The 18438-nt window shown below is 35.7% G+C and overlaps 1 protein-coding gene across 3 annotated transcripts in view; it reads right to left on the bottom strand.

Annotated features, from left to right (window-relative positions):
* dpa (disc proliferation abnormal) overlaps positions 1 to 18438 on the bottom strand; it is a 238270-nt gene that overhangs the window by 3484 nt on the left and 216348 nt on the right. For all 3 annotated transcript variants that reach the window (XM_090398134.1, XM_090398132.1, XM_090398133.1), the window contains exon 19: positions 17896 to 18106. In XM_090398134.1, the coding sequence (XP_090254260.1) occupies positions 17896 to 18106 (211 nt within the window). The remainder of the gene's footprint in view (positions 1 to 17895; positions 18107 to 18438) is intronic.

Raw genomic sequence — 18438 nt, 5'->3', positions numbered from 1 at the left:
ATTGATTACTTGGAGAAAAGTGAACAGGAAAAGATATTAGTACCTAATTACTGTTGTTTGGAATAGTGAAGTGCGACTTACAGTAATACAGTTTAAACTATGGAGAATATTTGTTATGTGTGTTCCGCTAATGTTAATTAAGTTAATTCATAAGTGCTCTCTCAATAATTTGATGTATTGAAGAATTTGTCTGGTAAGAGTAGTTGTATAAGTTTCTCTATTCTAGCATTAACTGTAATATATCTCCGATGCTCAAGGTCCGGGAATATATTTGCTTGGAATATAGCTTACGTAGTTTATTGCCTGCTGTGAATATAAACATTGAGCTGATAGATTTGTATAGACTGAATAAAATGTGAAATTGTTATATTAACTTGAGATAAGAAGATTTGTGTTTTTGAGACTGTGAATAGTATACGAAAGTTAGAACATTGAATTAGCATCAGTGACCTAAGAAGATGTGTTAAGTTAATTGTATAGTTCCATTTTAAAATAGAGTTCTTGTATTTGTTAACCATGTCATATATTAAATGTTTTATTTTGTTGATCTAAATATTGTGTTTGCCTGAATTCCTTATTATTGCACCGTTCATAAATATTCGAATCTTTGCGGGAACCCCAAGTAAAAATGATAATAGATGATTCGGCCTAATGAGATGACTGTTAACTTAATTTAGAACTGATCCTACTATTTATATAGACTAATCTAAGAATAGGGTGGCGCAGTATAAATATAAATTTCCCTACTTTTGGATCGGTGATCATTTCGTAATTAGTTGTATTATTCATAAAAGTGACTTGAAACTAGATAGATTTAGAACACGACAGAAAAGAGTCGTCACGACAGAGTGTTGGGGATTCTTTTTATTGTCTTAGCTTCATAACCATTTTTTTTTTTTTGAGGATCTATGTTAAATATTAAAATTCTTCTTTTCTCTGTTTTTCTGTGCTGGAAATATAAGCTCTGTTCCTCAAAGTTTTAATTAAACTTATTTTTTGCAAGGGGTGGTGGTGGTGTGAGGCCGCATTAAGAAATCTTCCTGTGTTGGTGGGTTTTCTATAGATGGAGAAGGATAATTTATTATCTTTTTCATTAATTTCTATTAGGATATCAAGAAAGGGAAGTTTTATGTTCTTGTTCCAAAGTAAATTTTATGTTGTTGTGTTTATTATTCAGGTAATCTTTGAAAGCAGTTAGTTCTTCTCTTGTTCCTGGCTATATGATGAAAATATTGTCTACATAGCGTAGCCAAAATTTTTAGTTTTTTATGATAATTGTTTAAAGCATTATTTTCAAAATGTTCCATGTATAGGTTAGCTAAAGCCAGGGAGAGGGGGGGGGGAGCCCATAGCCAATCCTCCTTTTTGTTCCCAAAATTTGTCTTGATATAGAAAAACGTATTTTTTATGCAATGTTTAAAAAGTTCTACAATGTCCAGAGGAAAGAGGTCTTCAAAGAGATTCAATGTTTCATATCTGGGAACATTTGTAAACAGGTTGATTACATCCAAACTTGCCAAAAAATACACAAGATAGGCATTCCTTTAAGACCGATAGTGGATGGAAGAGACTCTCCAAACTCGATTTTGACAAAACACCTCACCAACATGATTTTACCACACATAGGAAAAACAACATCTTTCATTAAGAACAGTGCACATTTTATTGAGAAGGTAAAAGATATTTGCATAGGACCTTCATACATCTTAGCAAGTTTGGATGTAATCAACAAAAACCAGGGCCTAATTCTACACCAAGTTTGGTCTGCATTGATAAAATATATACCCAAGTCAGACCTCGGACAATGTGAACAACAGAACGTGACAGCAGCCAGCATTGTTCAAACTTAGTATTGCATTGAATCTGCATTCGGATATTTAATTTAATGAACAGTTAGACGGCGACAACTGCATCGAATGAACTATTTTGAGTAATTTCTCATTTATTGTGTTTAAACTTTTAGTTACCTCTGACCCCTGAATATGTAAGTCAAATGACTTATGAAACTTGTCGGGTTTTTTATTTTTATTGATATTTATCTTAATAAACATGTGGTCCAATTACCGGAATCTTTCTTATGAACTGCTAATCCACAGAAACCTACACCTACAACTAAGTGATATGTAGTTGGATGAGGATGACATTCTGACAGTAATAGAGATAGAGCGATCTGTAGTTTTTTGCAAAAACAAACAGGGAGGTGGACTGCTGTTCTTGATAACAGAGGAGTTGTGTCCATCTCAAATGGAGATGCAGTTTTGAAGCAGCATGGTGTGAAGTGGAGGTGGATAGGATTGAAATGTTTAGTAGGGGTTGCTACAGAAATGGTAATGTGGAAGGCAGTGAAAAGGAAATGTACAGGCAAACTGTTCTGGCTAATAAGAAAAGGGTGATCATTATGATATATAGACTGGAATGAAGTGACAGCATCCAAAACCAAATAGAATGAATTTCTTGGGTTTTTGAGGGACAACTATCTCAGGTAGTATATAACAGAAGGTCTTGGATTTGATTATCACATCAGAGGATAGTATTGTAAATTAAGTGTCAAATCTTCCTCCACTTGGTAAAATCTACGATGAAGCGATCACTTGGGTGGTGGCCAGCCATATCAGGACTCTTGTGAGAAAGGATTATATGCGGAACTATAAAGCAGATGATAAACTGTGACAAACTCAAGAGGCAGCAATATCATGGAATGGGGAATTGGATAGGAAGGAAATCAATGCTGCTTGGTGATTACTCAGGAACTACCTGGCAGAGGCTATGACTGAGTATATTCCAAAGGTTAGGAGATTAAGCAGCATTGATTTCCTTCCCATCCAATTCCCCATTCCATGATATAGCTGCCTTCTGAGTTTGTCATAATTATCTGCTTTATAGTTCCACATATAACTATTTATCACATGAGTCATGATATGACTGAAGAGGTGAAGCATGCAAATTGGAAGAAAAAAGGTATGGTGGAGGCTACAGAGAATGAGTGGCAATGATCAGTTCCATGAGGAGCACAAAGAGCAAGCAAGGAAGGTGACCCACTCGGTTAGGGTACCAAAGTGCAGTATGAGCAGCAGTTAGCAAATGAGGCTAAAACAACTTGAAGCTTTTTTAGATATGTGGCTAGTAGAAGGAAAAATGATTATGAGAGGATGATGTTGGTCAGTGATAATGGTTTCAGTGACAAGTAATGATGTAATTTTTTCATGTAGTACTGTCATATCCTGTACACCCCTTGAGGGTACATGGCAGGAATTTGATGATGATGATTTTTTTTTTTTTTTTTTTTTTTTTTTTTTTTTTTTTTACAGTTATTCAATTTGGTTATGGAATCCTGCAGGCTTGTACTGGATTTATCTAGTCTAGCCATAAACACTGTCACAACTTGAGAGGTACACAAACCTCATCATCATCAAATTCCTGCCATGTACCCTCAAGGGGTGCACAGGGTATGATAGTACTACATGAAAAAAAAAGACTAGAGACCGCAGATATGAGAGTCCTGAGAAAGATTAGAGACATGAACAGATGGCATCAATGGCAATATCATATTAAAAACGAAGATATTAGGAAAGAACTTGACATTGTCAGCATCCTGGTGCCATGGAAAGTGCTGTGCAACCATCCAGGGCACACCTATTTCCTATCCCTTGTTTTGGCAGTTAAACGACTCTTCAATGGTGAGGTTATTATGCTAATTCTGATGAACAGTATCCATAGAAGTATTAGCATAATACCCCCACTCTCTGTCAAATCAATTCAAACATGTGCAGCAACTAAACAACAATGCATCTCCAAACTAACAGAACAAATTTCTCCTCCTCTTCATTTATCCATTCCACCATTATGTGTTTTCCAAGGAATACATTTTAAAAATTTTATGGAATTTACAACCGTGTTAAAAAACTTTTTTATTATCCCGACGTTTCGATCTTCACATCAAGATCATCATCTGGAGCATACATAAGTATACAGAACAAGCTGAGTTACATCATTAACTGTAAGCTAGAGAAACAATGATTTGATCACATGTTATTCTACTGGCGTGACCTCTGGTGAATAAAAAAATAAATAAATAAAAATAAAAATAAAATAAAAATTTTTACATCAAGCTAAATTCTATTTTTACAATGACAGGAATAAACATTCTTTTAGATGGTTTTCTTTCAGAAACAATTGGTGTCCTATTTTTAGTATTACAATTCCTATTTTTGATTTACAATACTGGCTTTTCTACAGTCCTGTTTATAGTTGTTCTTGGTGAGGAAGGTCGAATATATACCTTCCATATGTTTGGGATTTTTAAACTATCATTGTTGTTCAGATTGGGGTGGTTGCTGATAATCTCGCAGGCTTCCTTGAATTTCCATTCATACCATGTTCTAGTGTGATGTAGACAGCTGGTGGTTTTCCAGTCAATTCTGTGTAAGGTATTCAGGGCATGATCAGAAAGGCCAGCTTCACCATAATTATTATATCTAATGAATTTTTACCGAAAACCGACACATACGGGACAATATATACACATAAACTCCTACCACCACCACCCAACACAAAAACTAGGTGTCATCAACACGCTAAAAAACAGAGCTCAGACGATTTGTTCCAGTGAACAGGCGCTGAAAGACGAGTTTAAAATTATCAGTAATAATCTACAAAACCACAATAAAAAACAAAGACAAACCAGACTACAGTAAAACTATAACCATTCCTTACATTAAAGGAATATCAGACAAAATAAACAGAGTACTACAAAAGTGCAACCTCAAAGCTACCTTTAAACCTCCTGCAAAATTAAAAAACTTACTCAACTCATCCAAAGACCCACTCCCTCCACTAGCTCACCCTGGAGTATACCGGATTTATTGTACTTGCAACATACCATATATAGGAGAAACAGGACGCACTATTCCTATTAGACAAAAAGAACATAAACGACAAATTAAATATAATAATTATGGTGAAGGTGGCCTTTCTGATCATGCCCTGAATACCTTACACAGAAATGACTGGAAAACCACCAGCTGTCTACATCACACTAGAACATGGTATGAATGGAAATTCAAGGAAGCCTGTGAGATTATCAGCAACCACCCCAATCTGAACAACAATGATGGTTTAAAAATCCCAAACATATGGAAGGTATATATTCAACCTTCCTCACCAATAACAACTATAAACAGGACTGTAGAAAATCCAGTATTGTAAATCAAAAATAGGAACTGTAATACTAAAAATAGGACACTAATTGTTTCTGAAAGAAAACCATCTAAAAGAATGTTTATTCCTGTCATTGTAAAAATAGAATTTAGCTTGATGTAAAAATTTTTATTTTATTTTTATTTCTATTTATTTATTTTTTTATTCACCAGAGGTCATGCCAGTAGAATAACATGTGATCAAATCATTGTTTCTCTAGCTTACAGTTAATGATGTAACTCAGCTTGTTCTGTATACTTATGTACGCTCCAGATGATGATCTTGATGTGAAGATCAAAATGTCGGGATAATAAAAAAGTTTTTTAACACGGTTGTAAATTCCATAAAAAATTTTTAAAATGGATGCTGATCACTGTGTAACCCTAAAAGAAAGGATTCCAAGGAATACAATCTACAGTTCATAGTTTCCACAAGCAGTGAAAACTGAGTGACTATAGGTGGTTTCCATAGGAATGCCCTAAAGATACAGAGTCCAGTATCTTTAGGGAGTTCCTATGAAAACCACCCCATATATGGGACTAGTGATTTGTATAAAGTTAGAAGTTGTTTGGAGTAAAGTAATGCCTCAAGCAAAAAATAAAATCTAATTTTTTGGAGACAGAGGAGACTTATTTCTATGTTTATGCCAACAAAGATTTGAGATTAGTGTTATCCCAAGAAGATGAATTTCACCATGCATGGGGATTTGGATGTTATCAAAAGTAAGGCTGTAGGAGAAGGGTTCTTTTTGAGGGAAATAAGACAGTTGTGTTTTGCTAGTATTGAAATAAACAAGATTATCCAAACTCCACTGATGAATGTTTTTGAAAGCTGTATCTAAGGTGGTAGTGGTATTCACTCTGGATATCGTCGTGATTTGTGCTCTGCCAGGTTTGTCAAATGAAAGGGAGGAATGCAATGTGCTGTTGTCAGCAAAACTAACTATTAGATTGGTAGTCTGCTGAAGTAATTTATTTACATATAGAAGGATTAGGGCAGGTGAGAGAACAATGTATACTTCTAATATGTAGACCCATATACTTAACTTATACCTTATGACTGACAGTTGCATACTTAGAAGATAAGGAATCAACCACCATCAACTGAAGTGGGCATCCAGTCAGAAAGCTGGCAGCAGACCAAATGATGGAAGTTTACTTAACGCCTTTGTGCCAGACCCAGTCAAAAGCCTTTAAGATATCAAGGTCAACCAACCATTTGGGATTTGCAAACTTTTCCATGGTATGTGTCCAGATATAGGTGACATAAGTGAGTAGATTGCCTGTTAACTGAAAGTGGCAAAAACTATACTACCATTTATTAGTTGAAAGTCATCAAGATAGCAGAGCGACTAAGTGTTGATAGCTTTTTCCATTACTTTGGAAAGCAATGGAGTAAGAGAAATTGGATGGTAGTTTGAGGGTATAGATTTGTCACCCTTTTTAGGAATAGGTTCAACATAGACTAATCTCCAGCTTGCATAGTAGATACCAGTGGAATTAGAGCATGTAAAAGCCAACACAGAATGGGAGTCTGCTCCAGAACCCAGACCTTTAGGACAATCAGAGGAATGCCACCAGGGCCAAGGGACTTTCTGGTATCCAATTTGAGCAAAATTTTCTCAATTTCTTGTTGGTGAAAGGTTATGCAGATGATGTTATACTTCTGAATAAATCCACTACAAGTCTGCAAGATTCCCTGACTAAATTGAATAAATGTTGTAATAGATATGGTATGAAGGTCAGCAATAAAAAGACAAAGACAATGAAAATAGGCAGAATCATTGAAAATGTCAACTGTGTTGTGAATGGAGAATCTGTGGAACAAGTAAAACATTTCAGCTACTTAGGCATGATTTTTAGTGAAGATGTTAATTAAATATGGAAATAGACAACAGAATCAGCAAAGCTGGTATGGTGGGAAGTCAATTGAATAAATTCATATTTATTCAATTGACTTTTTGAAAATTTATCAAACTTTTCAAAAAACTCTCGTATAAGGGTTGGTGATTATGAGAAACTTTATAGTCAACTAGCATGAATATATTAGGTTGATGAATTGTGCAGAAACGATGTTGAAAGTACATGGTAATAATAAGGCAGTATCTAACATAAGCAATGCATAATTGCATACCAAGAGTTAAGAGAGTAATAGAGTAGGAGTGAGATGGATGAACAGTGAAACCAAGCAAGCCATGTTATAAACGTTAAGACTAGAATACAGGATTGGGTTGATGGATATAAAATGCTCTATGATGGTCAGCATAGGTTTGTGAAGGGCATGTCTTGTTGTAGCAATCTGCTTATATTTTATAAGGTGACAAATGCATTGGATAAAGGAGATTCATATACAGTGATTTTCTTGTACTTTGCAAAGGCATTTGATAGATTGAAGATTGGTTTTCTGAACAATACCAATAAGTTGTATATGATGGAGCAATGTCTCAGAAAAAGGTGACCAGTGGCATGTCTTAGGGTTTCTGTTCTTGAGTCCTTATTGTTAATTTATTGGTTAATGATATTAAATGTGGATTGACTGGGGATCTTCAGATGTTTGCCGATGATGCAAAGTTAGGTAGAATTATCAGAAGTGTTGCTGATGTTAATGCTCTATGGGAAGAGTTGAATAGGCTTTTACTAAGCTTGGACAAATGAGTGGGGTTGTAGTTTTAATATTAATAAATGCAAGGCGTTACATTTTGGGATATAGCTAAATAAGATTACATACTGTATCGGTGGAGCTGTCCTTCAGGAAGCAGATGAGATTCAGGATTTTGAGGCTATGGTAGATAATGAAATAAAGTTCCTAGGGCATGTTGCAAGTGTTACAAAGACCACACATTGTATTTCTGCTATGATAAAAAGTATATTGATATGTAGGTCCAACCACACATTCACTATTATGCTCAAATTTGATCGCCTAGTTTCATCATAATGAGGAAACACTAGAGACAGTCCAAAAACGAATGACCAAAGCGATATCAAGGCTCTGGAGTGTTGATTATGTAGTTTTTTTGAAGGAATATGGATTACAGGCTTTGGTGGATAGGAGGAAAAGAGGAGACATGATAGAGAATCCTACCCTATCCTAATTTATGCTCATGCACAGACCTACACTATGGAACTGAAATCGTACGGAATAGGTTGGTTACTCCTTATTCCTGGAGGTATCCTATGACTGTAGAGGCATGTGTTCACAGGGTCAGTTGGCCTGCTTGCGGGATTAAAACCCCAGATAAACTGAGGGGGGGGGGCGCTGCAGTCCACGCCCAAGACAGGCTAACTTGGCTATGGCTGAGGAAGATCCTTGAGCTCTTCACATTATCAACGGGAATTGAACCTAGGACACTCCTTCCCCACGCATATGGTTGCGAAGAGCATATCCACTAGGCTAACCGCATGGACATTTGATAGAGAATACGAAAGGAATTATATAAACATGGCATGTTAAGATGAGAAGAATGAGAGGCCATCCCTGAAAGTTGTATAAAGATGTAGTGAAAAAGGGTGCGAGTAGTTTTAAGTGAAGAGCTGTTGGTGAGTGAAATGCACGACTGTAGTGCACTGTGAATGGAGGATGTGTAAATAACTTCAAAGCTCATTACGATAGATATATTGCTATTGAGTGGGCTGCCCACGACGAGCCTATTGACTTGATGGAGTTTGCCAAAATAATAATAAAATATTTTGGATTACTGTTAAATCTTTGACTTTATTACAAGAGTTAAATTCTTCCATAAATTTAGATTAATGGGGAAAGAAAGACTTTGCCATGATGTCTTCTAATTAATCATAAAACTTACAGCTTTATGTGAAAAATTTCTTGTGTAGAGGATGCTTGAATAGCTGCTAACATCAAGAATCGTCTTCTTTCAATTAACTCTTAGTGTGTCAATCCTATAAACATTGGCAAACAAGGATGTCAACAGAATCTAATTTAAAAGTTCTGTATCAAGATAAAGTGCTGGAAGTTTTGTATCATGTTCTCCTGAGTCAGGTGCTTTGAAGACAATGAGCTGTCTGTTTAGAGTGTTAGTACATACAGGGTGTTCGGGATAAATTTGACATATTTATAATTAATTATATTTTTCCGTAAGTTACATGTATTAACACACACTTCTCTTCATTTAAAAGTTTGGACCCTTCTTCATTCATATACAAGATGTCAGAAAGGATGGATAGCTGGAACCCACCTGAATCATGGAAGAGAATAACTTGTATCATGATGATTCGTGCCCGCCATCAAAATAAGGATATTACGACTGCTGCCCAATGCTCCCTGAATACAGTAAAAACAATCAGGCATGAACTAGAGACTTGCAATGGTGACTACGAGGATGTAGCAAGAAGAAAGATCCCTAGCAGACGATCTGATTGCGTTCGTACAGCAGAATTCCTCGCAAATCTGCAGGAACAGGTGTTGAAGAACCCTGGCATTGGAATTCGGGCTTTGTTCGTGGAGTTGCTAACTGTAGTCAAGCCCTGGATAACAAGGGTAGCCAATGGTAGGCCGTATGTATGGCAGCAGGATTCGGCCCCTTGCCACACCTCTGGGAAAAGTCAAAAATGGTTGTCTGAAAATTTCTACGACTTCACCAGTCCAAATGTTTGGCCTCCAAACTCCCCAGACCTTAACCCCATGGATTATTTTGTATGGGGCGCAGTTGAAAAAGACACCAATCGCACTTCCAGTAATACAAAAGCCCAGTTAATGGATAAAATTAAAACAGTTTTTGCGGCCCTTCCCAGGGAGACTGTAGCATCAGCTTGTTCGAGGTTCCGAAGCAGAATTGAAGCTGTGATCGATGCTAATGGTGGTTATTTTGAGTAAATCTTGTTGATAGTATTGTAATTAACTCTGCCTGTAATGTTTTTTTGTCAATTCATTAAATTTAATAGATACAAAGAAGATTTTCTTTTTCCTTACGAAACTGTCAAATTTATCCCGAACACCCTGTATATATATATATATATATATTAAAAAAAAAAAAAAAAAAAAATCAGCTAACGCCTTTTTATTCCCGTATATGGGGAGTAGGCGAGGCCATTTAGCCCTATCTAACTTTTGGAGACTGAGTGGGCAGTTCAATCTCCACTGGTACCAATCAGAGATAGATGGCCCAAGGCTATCACTAATTAAGCAGTACACAGTGAAGAGAGACGGCTCAAATGTGTCGCCATCTCGTGGTCCCTAACACAATATATTTAATGTCTGAAATAATGTGGGTTCTATGGTCGATTTTCTTGAGTTTACCAGACAAAAAACCCGAGTTTCCGGGAGGAAAAACCAGCTTGCCTGTGCCAGAGATCAACTAACTCAGGAACCGGTCGAAAAAAGGCTTAGAAAAATTTCCTCTAGTTGGCGACTAGACTCGAAACCAAGTCTTCTTTCATGTGGCTAAGCGCCGTGGGGTGCAAATGCCACATCCACTACACACACACACACACACACACACACACACACGAATACCGTGTATAGCATGGTTAATTGGGTCCAAGAAGAGTCTGCGCTATGCAAAACTGCGCTATGCAAAAGGTTTTCAATTTAATTTGTCTATTACAAAAATTTAGGATAATAAAAATCTTTAAAAATGAAAAAAAAAATGTTATTTTTATTAACTGAATAACAAATAAAATCCTTTCAATCTGATATAAAAGTTGTAGAAAACAATACAAATATTGCTTCAATTTTAGCATACAGTAATTTACTTTTTACTAAAGTAGTCTTTTAGTGTTTGTTGAACCATCCTTGTCTTCTTTGTCTCTTCAAGTACTAGATCTCTGTAGCATTTGATGGCATTATTGAGACAAAGTCTCAATAATGCCATCAAATGCTACAGAGATCTAGTACTTGGTTGAAGGAAAATTCTTCAACCATGACATGAGTGGGGTCATCTTCATCTTCTTCTGCTTCATAGGCTCGTTGTTGTTCCAACTCCAAAAGGGTTTCATCATCCAGATCATTTGAATGAGAGTCAATACATTCGTTCACATTTTTACAATCGAAACTTGTAAAACCAAGATCTTTGCCCATCTACACAATTTCTGCTGAGATTTCTGTTACAAAAGCAACAAAGTCCTTTGAACAATGCAGCAAGATATTATGTTGCTCTCATGTTGCTTTGAGTCGCATCTCGCCCAGATTCATAAATATTTTGAATGGCATCTTTTATGTTAAATTTTTTCCAAAATTCACTCAAAGTCCAAGAATCTTCTCTGCCTCAGCTTTAATAGCTTGAGCAAAAGTTCGTCTTAAATAGTAAGCCTTGAAAGTGGAGATAACGCCTTGATCCATTGGCTGCAGAATTGATGTTGTGTTTGGAGGGAAAAAATGAATCTTGACATTTTCATCTAAGTCAGTCAATAGAGTTGGATGGCCTGGCGCATTGTCTAATAAAAGAAAATTTTTAAAAGGAATTCTTTTTACAATAGCTTTTAACTTCAGGGCAAAAGTTTTAAACGAGTCTTCGAAAATTGAATGAGTCACCCACGCTTTTTTATTCGAATGCCAATGAACAGGTAAATTGTTCTTTGTAAAGCCCTTAAGAGCTCTTGGGTTTTCTGCTCTGTATAGCAGTGGCTTCAATTTTAAATCACCTGATGCATTACCTCCTAGTAAAAGTGTCAATCAGTCTTTTGACACTTTATACCCAGCTTGTGTTTTTTCCTTCTCTGCTAGAAATGTGCGCGATGGCATTCTTTTCCAGAACAAGCCAGTCTCGTCAACGTTAAAAACTTGATCATCTGTGTAGCCTTCCTTCTCAATAAGCTCCTTCAATTCATTGGGAAATAATTCTGCAGTTTTAGTGTCAGCACTTGCGCTTTCACCTTGGATTCTTACGTTATGGAGTCCCATACGCTTTTTGAAACTATAGAACCACCCACGACCTACTATAAAAGTTTCACTAGTTGTACCTCCTTCATTTTCGCTTTCATTTTGTCATATAGACTTGTTGCTTTTGCCTGGATTATCATTTGATTCAAAGGAATCTTTTTCTGATTACAATCTTCAATCCAGATCATTAGAAGGCGTTCCATATTTTCCATTGTAGAAGATCGATTTCTCGTGATCACTTTTGACATATAAGAAGCGGTGCTCATTCCATGTTGTTTAATATTTGCTTTGCTCTGAATAACTGTTCGTACAGATGACTCATTCATTGAATTCTCACATGCTATTTTAGCAAACGAAGCGTCATTCTCATGACATTTATAATTTCAAGTTTCTTCTCTAATGTCAACCACTTGCATTTTTTTGTTAGTCCAACAGTGTCTTGTTTGTTTCGTCTCTTTTCACTCATACTTAAATAATAAAAAAATATTAAATACTAATATTAACGTAAATAATAAAATGCCGCAGGGAAAGAATGTGTCTACGTGAGAGCCAATCGAATAACTACTGCATAAACTCTTGACTGTCACTTGCGGCATCCGGGAGTCGCCGGTCAGTGTTGACAATGTTAGTGTATGTAATAATAAAAACGGGTTGTTCAAAACCGCGTTATACAAGGTATTCCTGTGTGTGTGTATATATATATATATATATATATATGTGTGTGTGTGTTGCTCCAAAACACAAAAAATTATTTACAAACCTATACTACATTTTGCATTGTGCTGTTTCAAGAAATTGACAATGCAGAGTAGATAACTAAATTATTTACATCATTATTAATCTGCTATCAACAATTTTCCTATAAATTGGTCTATTACTTGTGAGAACTCCAATATTGTCATATCTAACATTTCGTGCTTCTAAGGCACTTCTAACTGAATCAATCCACCTAGACCTTGGTCTCCCTGTCTCTTTCATGCCATCAAACACCTCTTTGATAACCTTTCCTCAACTATTCTATTTAGATTGCCATGCCACCTTAGATTAGACCTGCTGACACATTCTTGAATGCTAACAATGTCAAGTTCCTTTTTGATATATTCATTTCTAACATAACTGCCATTGATGCCATTCAGTCACTCCCTAATTTTTCTAAAACTAATATATCCATGGTCTCTAGTCTTTGATCAAGTACTTTATTTCTAATCCAACTCTCAGATCCATAACTTAAAACTGTCTTGTATACTGCTTGGTGTTTTGGCTAAATTCTGTCATATTCATCATCATCATCAAATTTCTGCCATGTACCCTCAAGGGGTGTACAGGATATGATAGTACCACATGAAAAAATTACATCATTACTAACTTCCTATCTACAATTTTCCTTCAAATCAGTCTGTTACTTGTCAAGACTCCAACATTATCAGATCTTATATTTCTATCGTCTAAGGCACTTTGTACCGCATCAATCCACCTATATCTTGGTCTTCCTCTGGGTCGTTTTGCTGCCAACCTGGCAGCGAACACTTGTTTTGCTAATCTTTCCTCTCCCATTCTATTTAAGTGACCATACCACCTGAGATTAGCTCTGCTAACCTCAGGTGGTATGGTCACTGCTAACGCATTCCTGGATGCTGACAATGTCAAGTTCTTTCCTAATATCCTCGTTTTTAATATGATATTGCCATCGATGCCATCTGTTCACACCTATAATCTTTCTCAGGACTCTCATATCTGCGGTCTCTAGTCTTTGGTCAAGTGTTTTACTTCTGACCCAGCTCTCAGATCCATAAGTTAAAACTAGTTTGAACACTGTCTTGTATACAGCTAATTTAGTGTTCTGACTAATTTCTCTCTTATTCCATATGAATTTATTCAATTGACTTCCCACCATACCAGCTTTGCTGATTCTGTTGTCTATTTCTATATTTAATTTGCTATCTTCACTAAAAATTGCGCCTAAGTAGTTGAAATGTTTTACTTGTTCCACAGGTTCTCTATTCACAACACAGCTGACATTTTCGATGATTCTGCCTATTTTCATTGTCTTTGTCTTTTTATTGCTGACCTTTATACCATATCTATTACAACAGTTATTCAATTTAGTCAGAGAATTTTGCAGACTTGTAGCAGATTTATTTAGAAGTATAACATCATCTGCATAAAGCAAAGAGCTGACATTAACATCTCCAATTTTGATATCAGGTTTAATACCACATTCCTTCATAATGTGATCCATATAGATAATGAATAACAGAGGGGGATAATGTACATCCTTGCCTCAAACCAGATTTAACATTAAACCATCTTCCTGTACTTCCTTCGATTCTAACTGCTGACTTACAACTCAAATAAAGACTAAGTATTGATTGATATGATAACCCATGGACACCATATAACTGTAGCGTATTGAATAGCTTCTCTCTTGGCACCTTTTCATATGCCTTTTCCAAATCGACAAAACTCAAATAGAGATCTTTGTTATATTCCCATGATTTCTCCACTATTTGTTGTAAAATGAAGATCTGATCTTGACAGCCTCTATTTGTCCGGAATCCAGCTTGTTCTTCAACAATTCTTCTCAATTGTTTCTCAAGTATACTTGCATAGATCTTGCCAGGAACACTTAGCAGGGAAATACCTCTGTAATTCTCACATTCAGTTTTATTTCCCTTTTTATATATGGGTTCTACGAGAGCTCTACTCCAATCATCGGAAATTCGTCCCTCTGTCCAGGCTTTCTGAACAATGCAGTGCAGCCACTGTAAGACTTTTATACCACCATAGTTCAGCATTTCTGGTCGAATATCATCTACTCCTGCTGCCTTTCCACATTTTAAGCCTTTGGTGGCTTTTTCTACTTCAAGTATGGATATGTATTCCTGACTGCATGCCTGGTCAGTGTTTTTTACCACTCTGCTGTCATCACTGCTTGTTTCATTTAGCAGTTTTTCAAAGTAATTACTCCATACTTCAAGGATATCTTTTTCTTCCATTTTCATGTTACCTTTATCATCTCTAACTCCTTTTACAGCACTCTTTCCTCCATTCCTAAGCTTCGTCAACAACCTCCAGAATATTTTGCCACCTTCTTGATATTTATTTTCTATATTCTTGCCAAAGTCCTCCCATGACTTTTGTTTAGCTAGTTTTACACAGTGTTTAGCATTCTTGCATTTGTCTCTGTATTCTCTAAGAGCACAAGCTGACTTATTTGCGAAGAACTTTTGATATGCTTTCTTCTTTTCCTTCACTGCCTGTTTAACTTCCTGTGTCCACCATGGATTTCTAATTTTTCTATCCTTGTAGACAACTTCACCACATGCCTCTCTAGCTGAATCAATCAATGTTTTCTTCAGAGTTTGCCACTGAATCTCCAAGGTTTGATTCCTGTTCTCATACTCTTTCATTTTTTCTTCAATAATCTTTGTGTATTTTAGTCTACAGTTCACATCCGAGAGCTGCTCAACTTTTATTCGCTTTAAAACTTTCTTACATGTTATTCTTTTCAATATGAAATTCAATTTTATCCTGCTCAGGACTAAATAGTGATCACTTCCAATTTCAAATCCTCTGTACACTCTGGTGTCCTGCACCAGGGAGAAAACAACATATGGCCACTCCTTCTTTTCCTTGATTGCCATTGCCTGAATATAACATTTTGTATTTATTGCTCAGAAAGATCTCACCAGATTTTATCTTTTTTGTTTCAGGCACCCCTATTATGTCACTCTGGTACTTATCTAATTCCTCAGCTAGCTTCATTTCTTTGCCATTCAGGCTTCTTATGTTGATAGTACCGATCTTTAACTCTAGTGATGTTGAGTTGGGGTGTGTTTTCAGATTTGTTCCAGTAGCTGACTTTTCGCTGTTCGCCCTGGTTCCCTGGTGAAAACAACGGGGGCCTAGTTTAACCGTGCGATGTCCCAGCCAGCATGAAATTTTGTCATGTTGTACCACCATTTTTTATTTTGGTTTAACCAATAAGAATACAATTTGGTCGGCTAAGTCCCAAATTGTCAGCCTATCCTCGTTAGTTCAGTATCCAAGTAGATACCCAACAGGGTGCACCACGAGAAGTTAAGGATTGGATAGTAGGTCAGAAGCCTTGGTCGGTTCTCCGCATTCCTTTAAAGGCTATGTGGAGGTCTCCTCTCAGTTATTCAATATTCAATATACATATTCACTGTCATATTCAACATACATTTATTCAGCTGGCTACCCATCATGTACGTTTCGCTTATTCTGTTACCTATTTCCAGATTTAACTTGCCATCTTCAATAAAAGCTGTGCCTAAATAGCTGAAATATTTTACTTGTTCTATAGGATCTCCATTCAGAATGCAGATGAAGTTTTCTATGCTTCTGCCTATTTTCGTACATTTGGTGTTTTTATTCCTGATTTTCATGCCAAATTTGTTACAGCTGTTATTCAATTTAGTGAGAATCAAGCAGACTTCTACTGGATTTGTTTAGGAATATCACATGATCTGCATAAAGCAAAGAGCTAAGTTTGACATATCCAATTCTAATATCGGATCTAATGCCATTTGCTTTCATAATATAATCCATATAGATGATGAATAAGAGTGGAGATAATGTGCATCCTTGTCTTACCCCTGATTTTACATCAAATCATCTTCCTGACAACTTAAATATAGACCATGTACTGCTCTGTATAATGTTCAATTTATCACATATAATGGTAGTGTTTTGAAAAACTTTTCTCTGAGCACCTTGTCATATGCCTTTTCCAGATCTACAAAACTTAAGTACAGATCCTTGGCATATTCAATTGATTTCTCAACTATTTATTGTAAAGTTACAAATCGATCTTTATCTTTTATGTACTTAAGAATTTTTTTTATTTTTTATGTTGCTCCAGAAACTAAACATGGAACTTTTTCAATATAGACAATCTCTCTCATCTATAATAGTAACAAAAAATTTATTCATCTTGTATCAAGGGATTAGAGTGACAAGAGTTTAGCATATAACTATGCAGTAATAACACTGCAATTCATGTGGTGAAATACTGGCTGGATGGCATCATCTTAAACATATAATAAATTGTCTGTTAAGATTATTGCCATTGTGTTTGTTTATTCAGAGTGTGTTGTGTGGGGAGAGGAGGTTCAGAAATAAAAAAAAACTTGTTCCCTACAAGCATTTAACTACCAAAAAAGTCTTTTGGTAGGTGAATGCTTATATGTTTCCTTTACCTTGGAGCATCTTTCTTAATTCTTGGGCTATCTCTGCTCTACAGCTAGAAACAGAATTGTTTATACCTGTTGTAACTAGCTAGATTTAATAGTGGCTTTCACCTCTTAGCATTATGATGGACCACAAAAGCTACACGAACATGAAAGTGTTATAAGCATATAACAAGCATTTGGATGTCACGTATAATCATGACATTCAAATATTTAGTTTTGATTTTATTTTTTACAGCTGTCTGAATATCACTGCAAAACAAAACTCTTTCTGATTGTTTTCCATCTGAAAAAAGTATCTCCAGGACTTCAAGCTACAAGTTATACCAAAGAAATTAGTAGTGCTTTTTTTCAGCAGAGATGTAAAAGAACTGCAGAGTTCAGTGCATGAAATTCTATCAGATGAAAGAGCAGAATTGGTCTTTGCCAATATTGTCTGTTTGAAAAGTATTTATGTGTTATATTAAGTGTTATATCATCACAAAATCTGTGAATAACTTTTTTCCCCCTATTTCAGATTTAACATTAGCAGACAAATGCTTAATAATACCATACTGTGATGAATACAAAAATACTGTTTATACTTTTCTGTGTGTAATACTGTCATTCCATATCATTTGATCACAAAACATCTGATTAAAACTAAACTCACCACATCTGACTGTTCTTTTAATTCCAAAAAAACTTTTTGGTAGTTGAATGCTTGTGTCTTTCCTTTAGCTTGTAGCATCTTTCTTAAAGCTTGAGCTGTCTCTGCTCTGCGACGACGAGCAGAACTGCTCATACCTGTTGTAAGAATAGAAATGTCAATTCTGCCTGATGATGGATCTGTTGCCGACTGTTTCAGGGCTTCCCGATGTAACCTAATTTAAAAGTATAATCAAGTAGTAACGAATCATCACATGTACATATATAACTTTAAAATATTCTGACTTATTATGTTTATTACATTTGTTTAATATGAATATTAACACAACTGCACTTTAACAAAGACTTTTAAAAGAACAGAAAAGCAGCACTGCCTTTTATACTGTGTGCATGTTGCAAACCATTTCATACTATGTGGCTATTTCATTACCTCAAATGTTCTTTTTATTTATTTATTTTTTTTAAATAAGGAAGAACAGAACATTAATTAAAATAACTAAAAGTTTTAATACTAATTTAAGAACAATATTGATAACAATGAACTTTG

Source organism: Typopeltis vanoorti, chromosome 9 (genome assembly GCF_054136105.1).
Source record: "Typopeltis vanoorti isolate ZY-2024b chromosome 9, IOZ_Tvanoo_1.0, whole genome shotgun sequence".
Classification (NCBI taxonomy): domain Eukaryota; kingdom Metazoa; phylum Arthropoda; class Arachnida; order Uropygi; family Thelyphonidae; genus Typopeltis; species Typopeltis vanoorti.
Note: the sequence above shows the minus strand (reverse complement) of the source record. Positions and strands in the feature narration are given on the sequence as shown.